Genomic DNA, 21248 nt, shown 5'->3' with positions numbered 1-21248 from the left:
CAATATCACATTATGACATCCATTCATATTAAATTTTAAAAAGTGTAGTAATGGCTAAAGTTAGTAGCTATAATACTAGTCAACCCAATAATTATAACTATCATTAATGGATCTTTTTGAGTAGAAAATAGTATAAGCACTGTATCTTTATTGGTAACATCTAAAGGAATATGATAAATACATACACTGCTTGTTATAATAGCCCATCATGGCACTTAGGCCAGAGGTTAACAATAAATATGAAAAAAATCCTATAAATAAGAAAATAAAGACACATGCTAATAATAAATCTGCATAAATTAAATTAGAAGTAAAAATACAATATAAATTAACATTTATATGTTAATTTAAATGAAGATTACAGTATAACTGTCAAAGTAGATAAGTCCAGATATGTACAGCAGAATAGTAAGACGTGCCTGAATTAATCCAATTAAGTGGAACTCTCCAGTCAGGTCCGAATTCGAGGACCAGTATTATGTGCATTCTTGGACTGGACTGCTTGATGATATGGTTACTTCCCAAAGAGATCAGCTGAAGATATAAGTTATTAGGTTGTAGCAGAAGATTGTGGTGGTCCTGACTAGCAGTCATAGAATATTCTTCATCTATATATGCAATTCTGATCGAAATTCTTCAGGTTGGCATCCAGATCATAGATGTGGAAAAGTTTTAAGTTTTTTTTTTTTAATGTAAACCCCAAACACAGGGGTTTTTTTTGTTTTTAGTTAGTTGTTGGCGCATCGGCTTCTGTGGCCATAATGCACCTCCTAAGGTTTTTGCAGTACTCTGATCCAAGCCCGAGGCGGGATTCAAACCCGCGACCTTTGGGTTGCCAGGCAGGCACTATACCCACCCGGCTAGCCCGGTCGGCCAAAACTAAACACGAGGGTATTGGGACCTATAATACTTAGTACCATGCTTGGGTTGGAGGTTGAGAAGACAAAAGAAGATATTTGTTGACATTGGACCTGAACTTCTGTAGACTGTAATTTTCAGGAAATATGTATGAAGGAAGGTTGTTCCAGGAAACGGCAGTTGAATGAATAAATGAGGAAGATGAAAAGTTGGTTCTGTGGGTTTGAAGTTGGACAGTAAATGGATGTTGGCTGCACGTGTTCGGACTGTTTTGAAAGAGAGAGCGGGAATTATGGAACCCAATTCAGAAGAACAGTGCCCATGGAAGTATCTGTAGAAGAGGCATGCAGCAGAAACAGTACGTCTATGAGACAGCGAGTGGAGAGACTCTGTTAGAGATGAATCATTAATTAACCTAACTGCTCTCTTCTGAATGGAATCAAGAACCCTGAGAGAGGTTTTGGGGGCACCACCCCAGATGTGGGAACAATATTCTATGGTAGGGCGGTTTGCGATTTATACAGAGTGAGCAGCTGTTTGGAAGAAAAGTAACGCCGAGAGCGAAAGAGAAGACCAAGTTTTTTAGATGCAGGAAGCAATATTTGTAATGTGTAAGAGAAAGCAATATTTGTAATGTGCTTGTGCAAGAGAGATTAGAAGTCAGGGTAATCCCCAAAAGAGATATTATTTTGCTTAGAAATCAGAGTGTCACCAAAGATAAGCATAAGAGCAGAAGAATCCTTTTTGCGAGATATAAGACAAGACTGAGTTTTAGAAGGGTTGAAATCAACTAAGTTGTCTTTGCCCCACTGGAGAATTACCTGAAGATCGGCATTTAAGGAATTGGTAGCAGATTTTCTTGAAGTTGAAGCTGATTGAGCAGGGCAAGGTTTTTCTCAAAATGGAAAGTGGAATGCAATGTGCTGTCATCGGCAAAACTATGGATAGGATTTCCGGTCAATGGAAGAAGGTCATTAATATACAAGAGGAAAAGAGTGGGGGAAAGAATTGAACCTTAGGGGACACCTGCATTAGTGGAGAAGTTAGAAGACAGAGAGCCACCTACCATCACCCTCAGTGAGCGATCAGAGAGAAAACTGGATAACCAATTACAAAAAACAGTTGTCAAACCACATGATGGAAGCTTGTTTAGAAGACCTTTATGCCAAACACGATCGAAAGCCTTTGAGATGTCAAGAGCAACTACTTGAACCTTTCCATTGAATTAGTCCATAAATGGGTAACACAACGACACTGAAGGAATCCGTACTGGCGATCATTGATCAGACGGAAGGTTTCTCTCTAGGTAGTTTAAGAGTTGGCGGTTAATTGATTTCTCCATTACTTTAGAAAGAGTAGAAGTAATTGCAATGGGACAATAATTGGATGGGATGGATTTGTCACCCTTTTTAGGAACTGGCTGGATATGAGCAAATTTCCAAGCAAAAGAAAAAACAACTTTGGAATAAGAAAGTGAAAAAAGGAGGCCAAGAATAGGAGTAAGTTCAGGAGCACAGGTTTTGAGAACAAGTGGAGAAATACCATCGGGACCTGGAGCTTTCTTACCATCAAGATTCGTCAAAATCCTTCTGACACCCTTTTTGATGGAAGACCACAGGAGGCATTGAATGGAGCGTGTTGGGTATGGTGGGAGACGTTTTCCCAAGATCATTAATATGTGAGTTGGAAGAAAAATGTAATGCTAGCAGGTCAGCTTTATCCTTGGCTGAAGTGACAACAGAACCATCTCGTTTGGACAGAGGTGGGAGCATAGAGGGGCAAAAGTTATGGCCAATAGCTTTGGCACGAGACCAGAATGCTCGGCTACCATTAGGGCAAGAAGCAAGTTTTCTACTCTTAGCCTGGTCAAACTCTAGTTTAAACTGATTAATAACTGCTTTACAATTGTTGCGAGCTTTGGTGTAGGCAGAAAATGAAACTGGAGAATTAGAAACAAGCCAATCACGATATGCAACATTCTTCCCTTGAACAGCCTTAGCACATTTATTGGAAAACCAAGGTCTAGATAAAGGACGAGATTTTAAAGTGGGGTGTGGGATAAAGGATTCCATTCCTGCAAGAATAATTTCACTGTCACGATCTGAGCAAGTGTTGACATCAGAAGTTTTGAAACAGTAATCCGACCAAAGAAATGTTTGTTTGTTATTTGGTTTTTAGGAGCCTTAGCAACTAAGGCCATATTGCTCCGGGATATGCTGTGGTCATTCCCTGACCTTTCCGCATCCTCCGTATTTGGTGGTGACGGGTTCGAACCCCGGTCTAATCAAGAAGCGTGTGCTACGCACTGCTGCTCCTTCCCACCTGGCTACGGAGGCGTCGACCAAGGAAAAGAAGAAAAGAAATCTCGCAGGTCATCCCATTTTGCATTCTTGTAATGCCAAACAACACGAGGTTGGGAATATCCATGAGATAAAGGTTCCATTGGAGAAGAGACAATCACCAAGTTGTGATCTGAAGTGCCTAAAGGACCTCTCACTTCGACCGTGTACTTAGAAGGGTTGTTTGTGAGAAAAAGATCAAGCATGTTGGCTGTATGATTAGGATTATCCAGTATTCTTGTAGGTAAATGAACAATCTGTGCAAGGTCATTAGTAATTGCAAAAGCCTCAGCATCTTGACCAGCTGGGTCGGTGTGACTAGAAAACGGAAGCCAGCTGGAGTTGTGAACATTAAAATCACCAAGGAAAATTACCTCACTGTTAGGAAAGTTGGACTGGAGAAAGTCAAGTTGCAAAGAGAGGAAGCCAAAGAGCTCCAAGTGATTAGTGGAGTTGGGAGAACGGTAGAGACAACAGATGAATTTGACACAATAAGGTAGAGAGATTTTAAGTCAGAGAAGATCGAAGAGAGGAGATTCCAAATTGCCACGTCTCTGACAGGGAAATCAGAATGGACATATGCACAAGTACCACCTTTGTGGCGAAAGGAATCATACAACGAATAATTTGGGCATCTGAGATGAGCAGTAGTTGAATCAACCGATAACTGAGATTCTGTCAGAAAAAGTACATGGGGTTTGGCAGACTGCAAGTGGAAATGGACATTGTTGAGATTAGAATCGAGAACATGTATACTTGTGAAATGAATTAGGAAGTGTTTGGGAGGTTTAGATCTTTTCGCAGATAAGCATGCTCTATTAGTTTGACAATTCATGATGTATTCAATAGTAAGAAAAAGTGGGTGGGACGTGCTGTATGAAGTAATGAAATCTAGGGTGTACACATGGTAAGAATATATCCAGATCCTTGACATAACATGGCCTTGACAATGCCCCCCGCATACAAACTACTCGGACTCCCTCCAGTTACTATCTGGCAGAATAGAGGTAGCAAGATTATAATACACTAGCTGATACGGAAGCCTCCTATAGAGTTACCAATAGGTTCAATCTGGTGTACTAATTAGTGGCTGGCCTGTGAACACCGTTTTAGAGCTGTACCCTCGAAATGTTAGGAATATTGGATCTCGCCACGATGTTCATCATAACCTCAAAAGTCATCAATCATATTGCATGATGGAAGAGATGGGGAAGGGTTGACCGGAACTTGGCTCTAGAGACTAAACATGGGTTCCACCATTTCAAGCCTCCAATAAGCAAAGTGGTGGTATTGCACCGGTTGATGAGAGTCATCTACCACCTAGTACTGCCTGGTAATAGAGGGGCAGCATTCCTCCATGTGGTGTGGGCGCCACACCTCGACCCCTGCTTACACTGGTTCACACCTGGGTGGTCACCCACCACGTACTTGTGCATGGAGGTTATATCCAGGATTACTAACAGTCCCACCATCATGAAGGTGCAAGCAGAGGATTTGGCTGTTAAAGACCGTCCAGACTTTGCCGAAATTGGGTCCACTTGACTTGAGTGTCACCCAAATATCAGTTCCATCAGCGTTTTAGACTGCCAGGTAGCAAGTGCAGCTTGTCTGGCATATCTGAGAGAATGTCTGTGACAACCTCAAGGACTGCGGGAGAAATCAGTCCGACAGGGTGAAGGCAAGTGTGAAGTAGGAACAGCTCTGGAGTTCACTGAAGATGAAACACTGGACTCCTCCAGGCACAGCTATGCCAGGAGGGATGGGAGACTAGGCTAGTCAGAAATTTAACTGTTGTTAGGCGTTGCTTCTCTTCAATAAGTTATGGAAGCCTCAGAATATTAACAGCATTGGTTTGCAGGGTGAGGCAGTAACATGGGCATGTGGAAAGTTAATCTGAGGAGCTAATACTCAGAAGTATACACTGGTTTGATGAAGTAGGGGACTGCCTATGCCCACATTTCTGCTGCAGACAACAGTGGAGGGTAGATTTGAATGTACCTGACCATGATGAATTGGATGCTGTCAATTACATGCTGCAGGTGCTGTTTACACAGCCACCTAAGGTCAAGTTGATGACTGAAATAAAGTTTTGGATCAAACAACCCCTAGATTGGTGTGACTTTGAACAAGTGGGATGGGACTCCTTTTAAGATAAGCTGGACATTTGTCGGGTGCTGTTTTAGTGAGAAAATCATGGTTTCTGACTTCTTTCATGGTTTCACTACATGCATGATCTGTTGGGTAATAAATGGTTTTGTTTAGCGTGAGATCTTTAAGTCATCAGCATATATCAAATTGCAGAACGACAGCTGAAATCACTTTGAATTACTCACTATTATCTGTGCACAGGCTAACTGTGTGATTATGAAGTAGGTATGACAGGAAAGCCAAAAGTATTGCTCCCAATCTGTAGGTAGTGATTCTCAAGCTGCTTGAGTAGAGAAGAAGCATTCATAGTACTGAATGGTGATTCAATGCAGAAGTAGAAGGCTGCCAGTTCTTTGTTTTCAAATGCTGTGAGAATTTTGTTGTGGCCAGAAGGCTAGTTACTGTTGATCTATTTGGGAGTGCATAATGAATTTGGGAAGGATTATCTAGCAGTATCTGTCTGGTGAGGATAGGCAGCAGCATTTTTTCAGCAGGGTTGTGAGTTGGAGATTTGCCTATAATATCTCACAAGTGTGGAGTACGTAATTCAGGAAATGATTTAAAAAGGTATTCCATTCACTGGGGTTGGAAACAGTGGTTTGATAGCACTAAATTAAAGATTTACCATAGAGTTTGTAAAATGTACAGACTCAGGCATTTTAACACGAACTGCATCTCATAAATAAATCTATTCCAAATATATAATGATATCAAGTAGTGCCTAGCATTTTCTGATTATACAATGCACATGCAGAGCAAAAGAGGAATGAAAGGGAAGGTTGAAATAAAAGACACAGTTACAAATATGAGCAATACATTTTGTAAAAACATCCATTTCCACATGATTAATAAATACCCTTGAATTATTTTCATGTCATGTTTATTACATAACTGCAAAACTTTTTGATAGAAAAATAAGGGTTTTTATTCTTACAGAACACATTGGAATGATACAATATTTATTAGCATTAGCACTGGTTGAGGCATATGATGTAATAAAGCAAGCTTATACAGCATCAGCCAAAAAAAAAACCCTTCCCAATTCACCCATGTTTGTCTAGTTCAGCCTTAAATTTATTTAAGCTATCTAACTTCCACAACAACAGATGGAAGTCTGCTCCAGCAATCAACTATCCACTGCCTAAAGGCAAACTTCTGTACATCTATCCTGCAACTATCGTTCCTCAATTTGAATCTATGTCCCCTCAGGTTCATAACCTGAGCAAGTGGAAGAATCCCATTAGCATTAGGCCTGCTCAAACCATTCAAGGCCTTATACACCTTAATCAGATCACCTCACAGGTGCATAGTCTCCAGATGCTGTAACTTACAGAACTTAAGCCTTTCTTGGTAAAAACACCGCTTTGTTCCTATCACCAATCTTGTTGCCATTCTTTGTACTTGTTCTAGCAACTCTATATTCTTCCTAAAATGAGGCCTCCAGATCTGTATGCCATACCCAAGGTGTGTCGCCTGACCACTGCCTTATACAAAAGGATAATCACCTCCTTGTCTCTGCTAGCAAAATTCCTATATATCATTGATAAGACTCCATGACCTGTTCTGGCAGCCTGCCTGCACCGCTCAGAGAACTTCATATCTGGCTGCACAATTACCTCCAGGTCTTGTGCAGCCAGATATGAAGTTCCTTGTATCTTCAAGGAACTTCATATCCTCCACTTCCCTGAGCGTAGGACCATACAGTTGGTACATTTCTCTTGGGCTACTGCTACCCATATGCAGGGCACCTCCGTAGCCAGGTGGGAAGGAGCAGCAGTGCGTAGCACACGCTTCTTGATTAGACCGGGGTTTGAGCCCGTCACCACCAAATACGGAGGATGCGGAAAGGTCAGGGAATGACCACCGCATATTCCCGGAGCAATATGGCCTTAGTTGCTAATGCTCCTAAAAAAAACCAAAATAATAAAACAAAAATACCCATATGCAGTACTTTGCATTTTTCAATGTTACACTTCAGTTGCCACTTCTCAGCACACCTGCCTAACTTTTCTAGAACCTGTCGCAGTAGCATAATGTCTTTACTGTCATTAACAACCCTGCAAACCTTTGTATTGTATATAACATTAAGCCTGATATACCTTCATCAATATCATTGATAAATACACAAAACAACAATGGGCCCAGCCTTGAGGGACACCACTAAAAACATTAGTCCACGAAAAGCAGTGTCCACTCATTACCACTCTCTGTTGTCTTCCACTCAACCATCCCTTTATCCATTGTATCAACTTGCCCTTAATGCCATACTGCTCCAATTTGTACAGCAGTCTTCTATGTGCAACAGTATCAAAAGCTTTCCTGAAATCCAATAGCTAACCTGAAGGATTACTTCCAAACACACGGCAGCACTCTACCAGGCCATAAGGAAGATTAGACAAGTGGTATAACCCCACTCAACATAAGCGAGACATCCCCTCCCACTCAGATGGCACAAAGCAAGCTAGAAAGATGGACAAAGAAGACACTCCATGGAAGACACTACAATGACCGTCATCAATATCACATAATAAAATTGCTTCCAATGCATGACCCACAAGTGGGACGCTCTTCCCTGCTGAAGAATTCATGCTTGGCATCCAAGACCAGGTAATCAACACAAGAAACTAAAGAAAATATATTGCCAAGGAGCCTGGTGTGTTAGACGACACATGTCGACGATGCCACCTGGCCTCAGAAATGATCCAACACATCGCCACGAGATGCAAAGTGATCATCAAGACTGAGTACACTCGTAGACACAACCAGGCAGAAAGGATAATACATCAGAAGCCAGCGAGGAAATACCAGTTGATCGAAGGAAGTGCACCACACTACAAGTTATTTGGTTTTTAGGAGCATTAGCAACTAAGGCCATATTGCTCCGGGATATGCGGTGGTCATTCCCTGAATGACCTTTCCGCATCCTCCGTATTTGGTGGTGACGGGCTCGAACCCCGGTCTAATCAAGAAGCGTGTGCTACGCACTGCTGCTCCTTCCCACCTGGCTACGTAGGCGCCCACACAACAAGTATGAACCCCAGGCAGTACTAGAGACCTCAACCCACAAGCTGTACTGGGACCGCACCATAATAACGGATAAGACAATCTCACACAACAGACTGGACATAACCCTTGTGGACAAGAAGAAAAAGGCTACCTATCTAATTGACACAGCAGTGTCCAATACTAGCAACCTCCAGAAAACCCATGAAGAAAAAACCAGAAAGTACACGAACCTAAGACAGGAGATCAAAGAGATGTGGCATATGCAACAAGTAATGACCATCCTGATCATCATGTCAAGCACCAGTGTGGTGCCAGAGACCCTACACAACAGCCTAGCAGCCAGTTCTCTGGGAGGCCAATAGGTCTCCCAGAGAACAACTACAAGGAACTTCAGAAAGTTGCAATCCTGAATACCTGTAGGATAGTCAGAGTTCCTTAACCAACAGTAACACCAGACATAACCACCACCCTGTGTATTTGATAGCAATACCCATCACGAGGTTGAACCACCAATCGGGGAGAAATAATATAAGAGTAACAATAATAATATCATAGGTAAATTATGTATGTCATCTTGTAGCTTTTGGTTCAACTAAGTCTTAAAAAAAAAAGTTATGATTCAGTCTGAAGCAAAATATACTCTCCCAACCAAAAGAGGTTTGTTCTGCAGATTACACAAAATAACTATCAGTAACAAGTTTGTTTTGAATGAATTAAGAGGTGATTTTGTCTTATTACTTCTTTTTTTCACTCTCACATTACACACTCAAATAAATAAAAAATCATTTCATAATGCTGTAGGATACAGAGGAATTTAAATTTCAAGTGCAGTAGTTAAAATCAAATCAAAATTCATGTGCATTACCTGCATTCAAATTCAATCATGCAGGCTCTGCCAAAGGCCAATGGCCGAGTATTCAACTTAGAGACAAATATTGTTAAGGATACACTTTTTACTGCCATAACACCACTTGTATGGCAAAATATATTATTTACAGTTTATATATTTTGTCAGCTAGACAAAATATATTATTTAGTTAGTTCAACATACATTCAATAAAGAGGCCACCTGACAACCTGATGAGAAAACAGAAAGCATTGAAACAGCTATCCTGGTAGTGTCTAAAATTTTCAAATGTATAGCAGATTCATCTTTTCAGGTGATATTGTATGATTTAAAAAGATATTAGCTTTGACATAAAAAGATATTAACTTTGACATAATCATGGATAACAGTATTTGTCTCTAAACTGAACATAAACCCAAACCATAAAGTTGAATTACACAGCAAAATGTCTTTCTGTGATTGAATCAAACATACATGAATTTTGATTTTAACAGATATTTTATGATTATACACTTTAAAAGTTATATAATACCTTTGTTAATTATATTTGGTAGCTTTGGCCTCTCAAGTGGCTTAATATCTGAAATTGAATCATCTGATTCTAAAGAGGGTAATCTTGCTGGTGCTGTTTGGGAGAGTGGTGGTAACTGGGTCTAGAAGGAAAAACAGAAATAATTTAATGATTCAGTATGAGATGAGAAAACCTGCCTATAACTTCATGTAATTACTTTTATTTATTATTAAATAAATTGATAATTAATATTTCACATAAAAACAGTGATAAGAAACACGTCTGAAGTGCAGTACTGAAGATAGAAAATAAAACAACAGAATATATGTAACACTAGTAGTGTTACATATTAGTTAATTCTATGTTAGTTAAATCAGTTTCAGAAAATTTTACATTTGATTATCACAAAATTTTCTGAAATTTGGTATAAAAATTATTGGTATGATAATTCCCCTTTTCATAACAATTTTAAATTTCAAGTTAAAATTCATCTAGGATGATATATATTTTCAAAATTGGACTTTTAATGAATAATATGAATTGTAAAGCGTAATTTGCATTGCACTTTTTCAAAACATATAATCCCATGCAAGGCTGTACTATGTTCCGATGGAACACCATCATCATATCTAATACTAAAGCACACATAAGACTAGTATGTATTGTTTGCTAGATTTTAACCTAACCAGCAACAAATATAAGTTAATGTTTAAAATACAGAAAAAATACATGTGTTATTAAAAAACATAACACAAAAGGGGCAAGTGGCAATTATTTGAAACTTTGTGTGCCAAGTTCAAACTTATCCTCATGTCCTCACTTATCTTTAAATGGCATACTGTTATTGCAGTGCATACAATATTATGAAAATGCAAATTTTATGCTCGGATTTCAATTTCTTAACTGTTTTTACAATTATATCTTATATTATTTGCCAAAAGTATGGTACTGAGCCAGAAAAAACATTGTCACTTGTGTTATTCTTGAAGGTACCGAGAAGAATTACAAGATTCTGTACCTCACTTGGCCGTGTGAAAAAAAAACCAATAAAATTTCTTGTGTCACTGATGGGATTTGAAACCAGGCCTTTTCCAAACAGTGTGAGAGAATGATGATTATAACCACTGTACTACTACTGAATAGCAAACATTTAGCAGACAATCTGAAATCAGGAATCTATATTGCTAAATTGGGGATGTATCATGTTTGGTTTGGTTTGGGTTTTATTGGCGCATTAGCAACTAAGGCTATAATGAGCCAAGGATGTATCATGTAATATGATGATGCCAAAGATAAAGTTCTAGTGAACATAATAAAACCAGTTGGACCAGCAAGGCCATTTTGCTGAACTAAACATCATAATGGGAAATAGCAACCCTAAAATAAATTATACACTTGGTGGGGTTGAATTAAAAACAGTAGAGGAAGGGATCTGTGAGTTACGATATGGGCAGACATGAAGTTTTCTGAGCAATGTAAACACGCAGCAAGGAAAGCCCATGGTGTCTTATCGATGATTTATTGAGCATTATTCTGTAGAGATAAAGAGGCCATAACCCACTGTATAAGGCAATTGTAAGACCACATTTTGAAAGGATCCAAAGATGGGTAACTCTCATGATGAGATCAGCAAAAGGGTGACCGTACAAGAAAAGACTCCAATTATGTGGCTAAAGAGCTTGGCAACCAGGCACGTCAGAGGTAACATGATTGAGGTTCATAAGGATCTGAGAAGCATTAGTAAAATAAATGAAGGTGGAATTTTCACTGTTATAAAGAATTTTAGAACTAGGGGCCATAAATTCAAATTATGGAGGAAGAGGTTTATATTAAATTGTAAGACGGTTTTTTTTAGCCAGTAAGTTGTTGATTGCTGGATCAAGTTGACTTCATAAGTAGTTGAGGCTGACAGTTTGTAGAAATTCAAAAGGTTAACTCAGTGGTTTTTAACCTTTTTTTAATAACAGCACCCCTGAGTAATTTATTTTATTTTCCGGCACCCCTACTCAATTTTCTGCATTATTTGTATGATAGTTATTACAATAATATAGTTATAAAAATTACATTTCATAATACAAATTATATATACACTATATAATAATTTTATTCTTTATATAGAGGTACTAAGTAAACAAATTAAAAAAAAATAATAAATAAGTTTAAGTAACTTAAATCCAAATTACGTGGTGGCACCCCAGTTGAAAACCACTGGGTTAACTGGATAGTTACCTGTGTGAGGAGGGAAGCACATAATTTGTATTTTCTTATCTACTTGTTTTTTTTTTTTTTTTTGTCCAGTGCAGCAAAAGGCTTCCTTGCACTATATAGCGAATACTATTACTATGAGCACAAGTCCCTGTTCGGCACATTTTAATAAAATTACTTCTTCCCAGCTCTCTTTGAGAAGGCAGCACAATTTAGATTCAGCAAATGTAACAGCTATATCAATGCCTACCTAGTGTGCTTTCCACCTGAAGCATCATGATGAATGTAATTATCAAAATGTAAGGCCTTCATTAAATACCTCTGTATATTATTCAACAGAAACTGTAAAAGATTCTCCAAAGTAACAAATTTGTGATACAGTAAATATAAGTTTATATATTTATAATACTTGTGCAAAAGATAACAGATAAAAAGTAATGCAATGCATTGCAATAACAATATGACATTTACAGAAGAGTGAGGACATGTTTTGAACCTGGCATACAGAAAGTTTTAAATGATTAACCCTTTCCCCTTTTGTGTTAGACTTTGTACAATGAAAACATTTGTTTCAGATTTTAAAAATCAACTTATATTTTAAGCTGGCTAAGTTAAAATCTAGCAAGTGTTATATCCTAGTCATTGCATCAAGGGATTATAGGTTTTGAACAATTGCAATGCGATTATATTTTGCAATCTGTGTGATTGGTTAAAAGTCCAATTTTAAAAATATATATCATGCAAGCAATGATTCCTAGAAAAATTTTAAAATCCTAGTCTGAAGAGGAACTGGTTTTGTTATTTGCATCAAGATGAACCTAATAAAATAAAGGCAACTAAAATTGTCTTTCTGACACATTCAATGTATGGTTTGAAACCAGAGGTTTGTTTAGGATTGAATGAGAAATCTATAATTTTGCAGTTGTATTTCACATTATAAGTAACTTCCACCATGTTAAATTTCAGTAAATTCCATGATATTTAGCTGGAAGAGCTGGTTGAACTGAGGAATCACCCCACTGTCTTCTTCTTCAGGTTAGCTGACTAAAACTGCCTACTGTCATGAACAGCTGTGATTTATAAGAATAAAATATTTAGGAAACAAAATGTTTGTCGTTTTTGTGAAATCCTTATCATTTTTTTTTTCCAGAACTTCTAGAAAAAAAAAAATTAAGAAAAATCTATTTTTATTTTACCCAAGTTCTATTTATTTTAATGAGTTGCAGAAAGAACAAATTTCAGATGACTCAATTTTTAATTTGTTTTAATAGCCCTACCTACTGTTATCCAGTTAGCTTTTATTTATTTGAGAACAGCCTAGTTTTAACATATGTAAAAAAAGTAAAGCAATTACAAAGAAAGGCATATTTTTGATTAAAAAATGAAAGCTAATAGTGGACGGCAGGCATTAAAGAAATTGGCTAAGGATATTTATAATTAGCAATTAGGTAAAATTAAACTAAAAAATAAATATTGTACAGGTTGGTGTAAAAGCACCAGATCTGTATGTAGCCATATAAAAGCAAAAAAATTTGCATGAAATAGTAATATTATACATTTCATATTGTGAAATACTTCACGACAAATTGCCTACTACTGCACTGTTTTGGAGATTACCATCCCTTCATCAATGGGCAGGTAGGAACCTTGAGTGCAGAAGCTGACAACCAGTTGTGACTTGATGCAAACTTTGCTTTTATGTGGCTATATACTATCTGCACTGTATGATGTATATGATTTTTCTATAACTTGAAGCATTTTATCATAAATTGTTTAGAATTTAAACTAAAAATAAACTTAATAAAGGGGAAAAAACACAGACAAATAAGCAATAAGTTGAAGTTTGGTTGAGATAAAATAATTTACCTAAACCAAATTAGCCAGTGGAACAATCTAATTATGCTTTTTAGCTGACTCTAATTCATCCTTGCAATAAGTGATTGTATAGAATGTCCTGCTTTGTATTATTAAGAAATACTTTGATGCCAACCTCTTAAGGTAACCAGGGCTTGTCAATTTTTAAACTTAGCAGTTTATGTTTGGCTTCTGCTAATTACGCTTAATGATCTATTATTATTTAATCATGGCAATACGGAATTCAGGATGCCCCCAAAACTTCAGCTTCTTCATGAGCATATGATGACTAATCAAATAAATGGCTTTACTACAGTTCATGTAAGTAATGCCAACTTGAAGTTTTAAAAGAGTAGAATAATTTTAAAAAAAAGGTCTAGAGCTCATTTATTTGTTTGAACTCAGAAGGTTCCTCACTGCCTTTCCATAGCAGAATGCACAGCACTATTTAAAAATGTAAGAACCAGGGAAGTTAAAATTTTACATCTATTACAAATTCAAACATTTTAAAAGTATATTTCAAAATTAAAATCAGTCTATAATTTTATGGATATTTTCTCTGTCATTTTCTTTCCATAGTCATAATTTGATTCTCATCAATCATGTCATTTTTAGAACAATAGCCAAACCTTTAGAAAGTGTCAATTAATTAAAAAAAAAAATTGGTAAGCTTGGGTTTACCTGTATTTTCATTATTGTGCAGGAAAAGTTTAGTGCATTCAAGTTTACTTGTATTTTCATTATTTGATTCTAATCTAAAAAAGAAAAAAAAAAAAAAAAAAATCAAAAGCCAATTCATTCATCCACATTAAATTTTCTTATTGATAAAAAGAATACAGAGGGGAAAAATATTCTATTTACTAACTATGCATTTTTCCAGATTTCACACCACATTTATTTATATTAAACCAATTTATGATGCAAGTTCTTCCCTTCCTTTTGAAGTCAATGAACTCTGCTTTCCCTCCAGAGGGAGAGTCAAATGTAAATAGCACTGTTCACAAAAACTTGGAGTAAATCCCTTTAGCAAAAATTAAATACAATGAAAATAATAATTCTGTTGGGTGGGGGTGGAAGAGATTTTTGTAAAATTATGCCACTGCTCTTAACTTTAATTAATATTATTCAATAAATGATTTCTAAAAGAATTTAACAGGTAAATAATTACTTATTTTTTAATTTTATTCATAACGCGCACTGGTAGATGGCAGAGTAAAACTAAACTGCATTAAGTTACTATTCTGAATTTTACATGTTCAATAGGTTACAAAGAAAAATCCCCCTGAACATGTTCATGAATATGTACTTAGCCAGGTAAAATACAGAATGAATAACTTCCCACCAACCACTGACCTATGGTGTCTGAAAGAATGTCATTTGTTTCTGGAATGCGAGGGCACAGTATAAGTGTTGTTCAAAGGTTTTAAGAATATTACATTACATTAACTTTTAAACCCATTAGAAAATTTTGTGTTGGTCTTAAAACACCAGGTACATGTTTAATCTGTCTCTTGAATAAAACAAATGAGTTATATTTTAATACTATGTCAACAGGGTTGTGATTCCCCATACTTTGGTTAAACTTGCATTTATTTATGGTTTAGGATTAGACAACATATACAATCTTTTAGTGCAAATAAGGAAGGTGCATCTGAGTTGGGCCATCATGCTATTTCCAGCAGCCACACCCACCCCTAAATCTAATACCATTATTTTTAATACGATTGATTATTTATTTATTTATTTTTCTAAATTGCTTAGTGGTGAGATTGTATTAAGGTGTATTTTGTGTCTGTAAGGCTCAATGTAACGGTTAAATAATCTTGGAATTGCAAGATTTAGAAAAAACCCTTTACTAGCAGGGATAAGGTGATTATCCTGTAGTATTAAGACACTAGTCAGGCTGAATTAAGTACTGAATACAGAAGCAAACCAAATGCTGATGGCATCCTCACTCTTTCTCAGACAATATACATAATGGGATATAATTTAAATTGAAAACTATCAATATTTTAAATGCACAATTTGCTTACATTTCTTTGCCTTCTCCTTTCCCTAGAATTAAGAACTGGTTCAATTTTGTGGTGATTTTCCATATATTTATTTCTTTTTACAGGAGATGTAGTTAAACTATCTTTTCTTACTGCCAGAACTAGCATATGACAACCTCCACAAGCAACCTATTTATCAAAGAATTATCATAATTCATACCTTTCTTTAGATGACTAATATTAATGCAATGTAATCAATGTTTTTAAAATAATTAACAAGATCCGAATTTATACGACTACAAATTAAAATTAATCATTCTACTTTTAAAGAAAATTTAAAAATCAATCAATCAATGTATTGTTAAGATCTGAACACTGAAATCTAAGAGAGAGAGAGAGAATATGATGGAAAATAAAATCAATTTACAAGAATCTGAAACAATAACAAAGTGTGCATAAAAGATTTTCCCTTACTCTTATGTTAATAAAAATTAACAAAAGGAAAAACTAAATGATTTCAGTTTAAGGAAAAAATTGCTTGCATTAAAAAAATATAAATTTATGCCATTATAAGTAGTATATAAAACATGAAAATTATGTTTTTCTGTAATAAGTTGTAAATTAACAATTTTTTTAAATTTGTAGTTTGTTTTCATTATTTCAGTGAGAACAGATTAATACCTTTCTTTAGTTGGCTAATATTAATGCAATGTAATCAATTATTTTTAAAATAATTAACACAATTATATTATTATAAGATTGATTATTAAAATGAATCATTGGACATGATACAGATCATATGCTGCAAATCAAAATACGTATGAGCATAGAGAATTTTCCCTTCTTTTATTCTCTACACTGAAAAGACAGAATTCGTGGACAGCGGTGTAGGTGGAGAAAGGTGGTGGGTGAACGTGGCCGTCGACGTCTGTCTCACATTGTTTCAGCCAACTGGAGAATGACAGTGGCACAAATCACCGCAGACTTCAACGAGGAAGGTGCCAGAAATGTCTCCACCAAGACCATCAGGTGATCATTAGCACAATAGGTTATGGGAGCCACCGACCCACCAGAGTCCCATTGCTAACACCGCCACACAGGACTCTATGCCTCAACTGGGTGAAAGAACATTGGAACTGGACCTTGGATGATTGGAGACGGGTCTCCTGGTCAGATGAGTCCTGTTTACAGTTATTTCAAACAGATGGGAGGGTGCATACCGGTAAAAATTGCACAAAGCTATGCACCTGTCATGTTAACATGGAACTGTTCAGGCAGGTGGACAGTCGGTAATGGTAGTAGTAGTAGTAGTAGTAGTAGTAGTAGTGGCATGTGATGCAAGAAAGCAAATGTATGAGCTTATGCAGCATCAGCCAAAAAAAAAAAAAAAATCACACCATTCCCTCCAAATACCTGTCCAGTTCCTCCTTAAATTTATTCAACCTATCAACTTCCACAACGACAGATGGAAGTTTGTTCCAGCAATTAACCACCCGCTGGCTAAAGGCAAATTTCCGCACATCTATTCTACATCTGTCTTTTCTTAATTTGAATTTATGCCCCCTTAGGTTCATAATCTGAACAAGTGGAAGGATTCCATCAGAATTCAACGTGCTCAACCCATTCAAGGCCTTATATACCTCAATCAGATCACCGCGCAGGTGCCTAGTCTCCAGCCACTGCAATTTGCAGAACTTAAGCCTCTCTTGGTAAGAGGATCCCTTCATTCCCCTCACCAATCTTGTTGCCCTTCTCTGTACACGCTCAAGTAAATCTACATCCTTCCTAAAATGAGGCCTCCAGACCTGTACGCAGTACTCAAGGCGTGGCCTGACCATTGCCTTATACAGAGGGATAATCACCTCCTTTTCCCTGCTAGCAAAATTCCTATATATCATTGACAAAACCCCATGACCTGCCCTGGCAGCCTGTCTGCATTGCTCAGAAAACTTCATATCTGCCTGCACAATTACTCCCAGGTCTTTTTCATTTTCTACCACCTTAGGTGTAGTACCACACAGTTGGTATGTTTCTCTGGGGTTACTTCTACCCATATGTAGTACTTTGAATTTGTCAAGGTTAAACTTCAGTTGCCACTTCTTAGCCCATATGCCCAAATTATCTAGATCCTGTTGCAGTAGCACACTGCCATTACTGTCATTAACAACCCTGCCAACCTTTGTATCATCTGCAAACTTCGACATTAAGCCTGATATACCTTCATCAATATCATTGATAAATATACAAAACAACAGTGGACCCAACACCGAACCCTATGGGACTCCGCTAATAACATTAGTCCAAGAAGAGCAGCACCCATTGATTACCACCCTCTGTCTTCTAGCACTTAACCATCCTTTTATCCATTGTAGCAACTTACCCTTAATACCATTCTGCTCCAACTTGTACAATAGTCTTCCATGTGCAACAGTGTCAAAAGCTTTCCTGAAATCCAAATATATGATATCAAAATTATTTTTCGCATCCAGTTCCTTTGTAACGACATCATAATATCCTATCAAATTTGTCAGACAAGACTTTCCCTTAACAAACCCATGCTGTGTCTGAATTATTGCTGCAGTCTTGTCTAGATAATCCTGCAATGCATCTTTAACCAGTGACTCCATTATTTTACCCAGAACAGAAGTGGTCAGGGGTGTGTTCAACTGGCACACATTGGGACCTCTGGTATGCATCTCTGAACGGTCCAGGTTACATGACCATCCTTGCAGACCATCTGTATCCCTTCACGGTCATCGTGCACCCACAAGGCAATGGACTCTTCCATCAGGACAATGCGCCTCCCCACAGAGCTGTGGTGACTAGAATATGGTTCGAGGAGCATTCAGCAGATTTTACTTCCATGGAATGGCCTCTCCTTTCACTGAACATGAACCCTGTGGAGCATCTTTTTGGATGCTGTGGAAAGGTCCATTCGAGCTTTGAATCCTCCACCCGGGAATGCGATGGAATTATGGACAGTGGTGCAGCAACATGGATGGAAATACCTGTGGAATGCTTTTGTGAACTATTGGACTCAATGCCTCGCCATGTGACTGTTCTTATCTGAGCAAAAGGTGGGCCTACCCATTACTAAATAGGTATCCCGTGATTTCTGTCCACTCAGTGTACATACATGGATGTTTCTATAACTGAGTTTGAATCCCAGATCTTTTCAAATATTAGTTTAAAACTCAAGGTTTGGCTAAGGTAATCACAGCTGGGAAGAGCTAAAGAATAACCACCATCTCAGAATCAAATTCTTGAATGGTGGTTATTTGGTGCTGACTTTTTTTTTTTTTTTTTTTTCAACCTCTGATGAGAGCTGTTGACAAGAAGTTTTCCTAGAGTTAAGCTTAATTCTTCATTAAACAAAAATGAGACTTTAATTTACAAAGTAACTTTTTTTTTTTTTTTCTTTTTTTTTTTTTTTACCAGAGATAGTGAAAGGACTAACAATTTAAAATGTGCATAACAGAACATATTTTATAAAAATAAAATAAAGAAAACAAATAAAAATAAGAAATGCAACTTCATGTGAAATTCGTATTTGATTTTTACCGTGCACAATGCTGCTTGATGGCCTATTCAAAATGCCTATTCGGAATTCAAAATTATTCATCAGAGCCAAACCTGCTCGGATGAAGAATTATCAAAATCTACTTTTTCACTAAATGATTTGCTCCAATTACTTCCTATCACAGGAACCATAGCCGAAATATAATTCTAATGCTTCTTCAACAGTCTACTAAATATTCAGAAATGCAGCCTCTACCTTAAACTTGTTTATAAATTTTATTCAAAAGTGAATACATTTTTCTCAGATCTGTTTTTGAGAACAGAATTTCTCCTCTTTAAAAATGTATAATCAGTTTACGCAGCATTTATAACAGATACAAAAAATGTACTACTGATGCCAACTTTAACATAATGGTAATCATTTTGACCCTCACTTTTTTTTTTTCTTCCCTTCTAACTTCACTCAGAAACCATTCTTCACACTGGTATAACTTGCAGTGCTTTATAAGGTATTTTTTTATTACATTCATTATTAAACGTTCAGAAAATCACTACTGAAGGAGACATAAATGTACTACAAAGCTGTGCTACAATGTTTTGTATACAATTTCATGCAACTGCCTTAGATTTAATGGCAGTTGCAGGTGATCTTCCAGACCTATCATTTCCAAAGATGCCCAGAGATCATTCTTACTTAATTATTCCTTACTTTTTAGGTCACAGTAAAAAAACTGGGCTGCACTATCAAGAAATTTTGCTTACAAACATTATTTCTCTGCTACTAACCTGAAGCACCTGCTCAAGTCATAAAAAACCAACTGGCTGGAAACTACTCTAGATGTAATCTAACGACTTCAGTATGAGTGTTGAAACTGAAGTAAAACAAGAAGTGAAATTGTTCTATAATTGCCACATTCAGCTTTATTTCTCTTTTTATACATTATATTGGTGCAATTGATGCCTTGCTGCAATCATTTTCAAAAATAACTTGTCTTTTGGAAAAGGACTTCTGGATAATGTAATGCAACTACTGTGACACTATTTAACCTAAAGCATTCAGCATTTCAGTTCCAATTTTATCTATCCCTGTTTCCTTTCTACACTTTCCATGGCTTTTTCTTCTTCAAAAATACAGTATCTATAATTTCTTACATTTCAATCTTTTTTTTCTTCTTCAGTGATGTCTCCAGCTCCTCTGTTTAGCAATTTATCAGAGTATTTACTTGATACTTTTAAAATCTTTCTTTTCTGTTTCAACCAAATGCTAAAATTATCATTCCCCCATCTTCCTGATATTTGTTTTCCATCTCTATTCCAAAATTTTTATTCCTACATTTCACATTTTCCTTTTTTTTGGCATATGTATTTCTCTTTGTATTCTAATGCAAATAAAACTACCAATCTTCTAATAAGGATTTGGTAGTTTTATTTGCAAAAAAATTTAAGTTTTTTTATTTTTTTTATTTTCTCTAACTGCCTCTCTAACTTCCTGGGGTCCACCATGAATTCCACCACGGAATTCTTGTCTTTACAGATTCTCTCTCTCTTCATATACCTGTTTTACAAATTTCTCTTAAAATTTTGCCATTATTTATCTAAGTCATGTTAGCATCAGGATGTAATTTAACTTATGAGCAATATGAGTTCTATGTTTAATGAATGTTAACAAATCTGAGAGCATCTTAATTTTTGCTCATTTTAAATACTTCTGTTTATACAAACTTAGTTTTAATATTAATTACCATTTTATATTTGCTCAACAGTCACTCCTCAATTTGATCATGGTCTCTTCAACCTTAAGTCATCTATATACCCCGATATCTTTAACTAGCTGTTTAAGATCTTTTTTGCTATTATGCTCATTTTATGTAACCCATAGCTACTGTTATGCTGAAAAGCGTGTTGTGATTAAGAGTGCAGGGAATGTATAAAATTATGGTAGTTTTTTACTATCAGCATTAGGTTTACTT

General features: G+C 36.5%; 1 protein-coding gene across 2 annotated transcripts in view; it reads right to left on the bottom strand.

Moving 5' to 3' along the window:
- Nucleotides 1-21248, bottom strand: part of LOC150081261 (X-linked retinitis pigmentosa GTPase regulator-like) — a 104486-nt gene that overhangs the window by 39545 nt on the left and 43693 nt on the right. For both annotated transcript variants that reach the window (XR_016547257.1, XM_090378992.1), the window contains exons 10-11: nucleotides 15802-15948; nucleotides 9731-9851 (exon numbers count right to left, since the gene is read on the bottom strand). Coding sequence is in view for 1 of the 2 variants with exons in the window: in XM_090378992.1 (XP_090235118.1) it covers nucleotides 9731-9851; nucleotides 15802-15948 (268 nt within the window). In the remaining variant the exon portion in view is untranslated. The remainder of the gene's footprint in view (nucleotides 1-9730; nucleotides 9852-15801; nucleotides 15949-21248) is intronic.

The sequence above is a fragment of the Mastigoproctus giganteus genome, chromosome 8 (assembly GCF_048544385.1).
Source record: "Mastigoproctus giganteus isolate SK-2022 chromosome 8, ASM4854438v1, whole genome shotgun sequence".
Classification (NCBI taxonomy): Eukaryota; Metazoa; Arthropoda; class Arachnida; order Uropygi; family Thelyphonidae; genus Mastigoproctus; species Mastigoproctus giganteus.
Note: the sequence above shows the minus strand (reverse complement) of the source record. Positions and strands in the feature narration are given on the sequence as shown.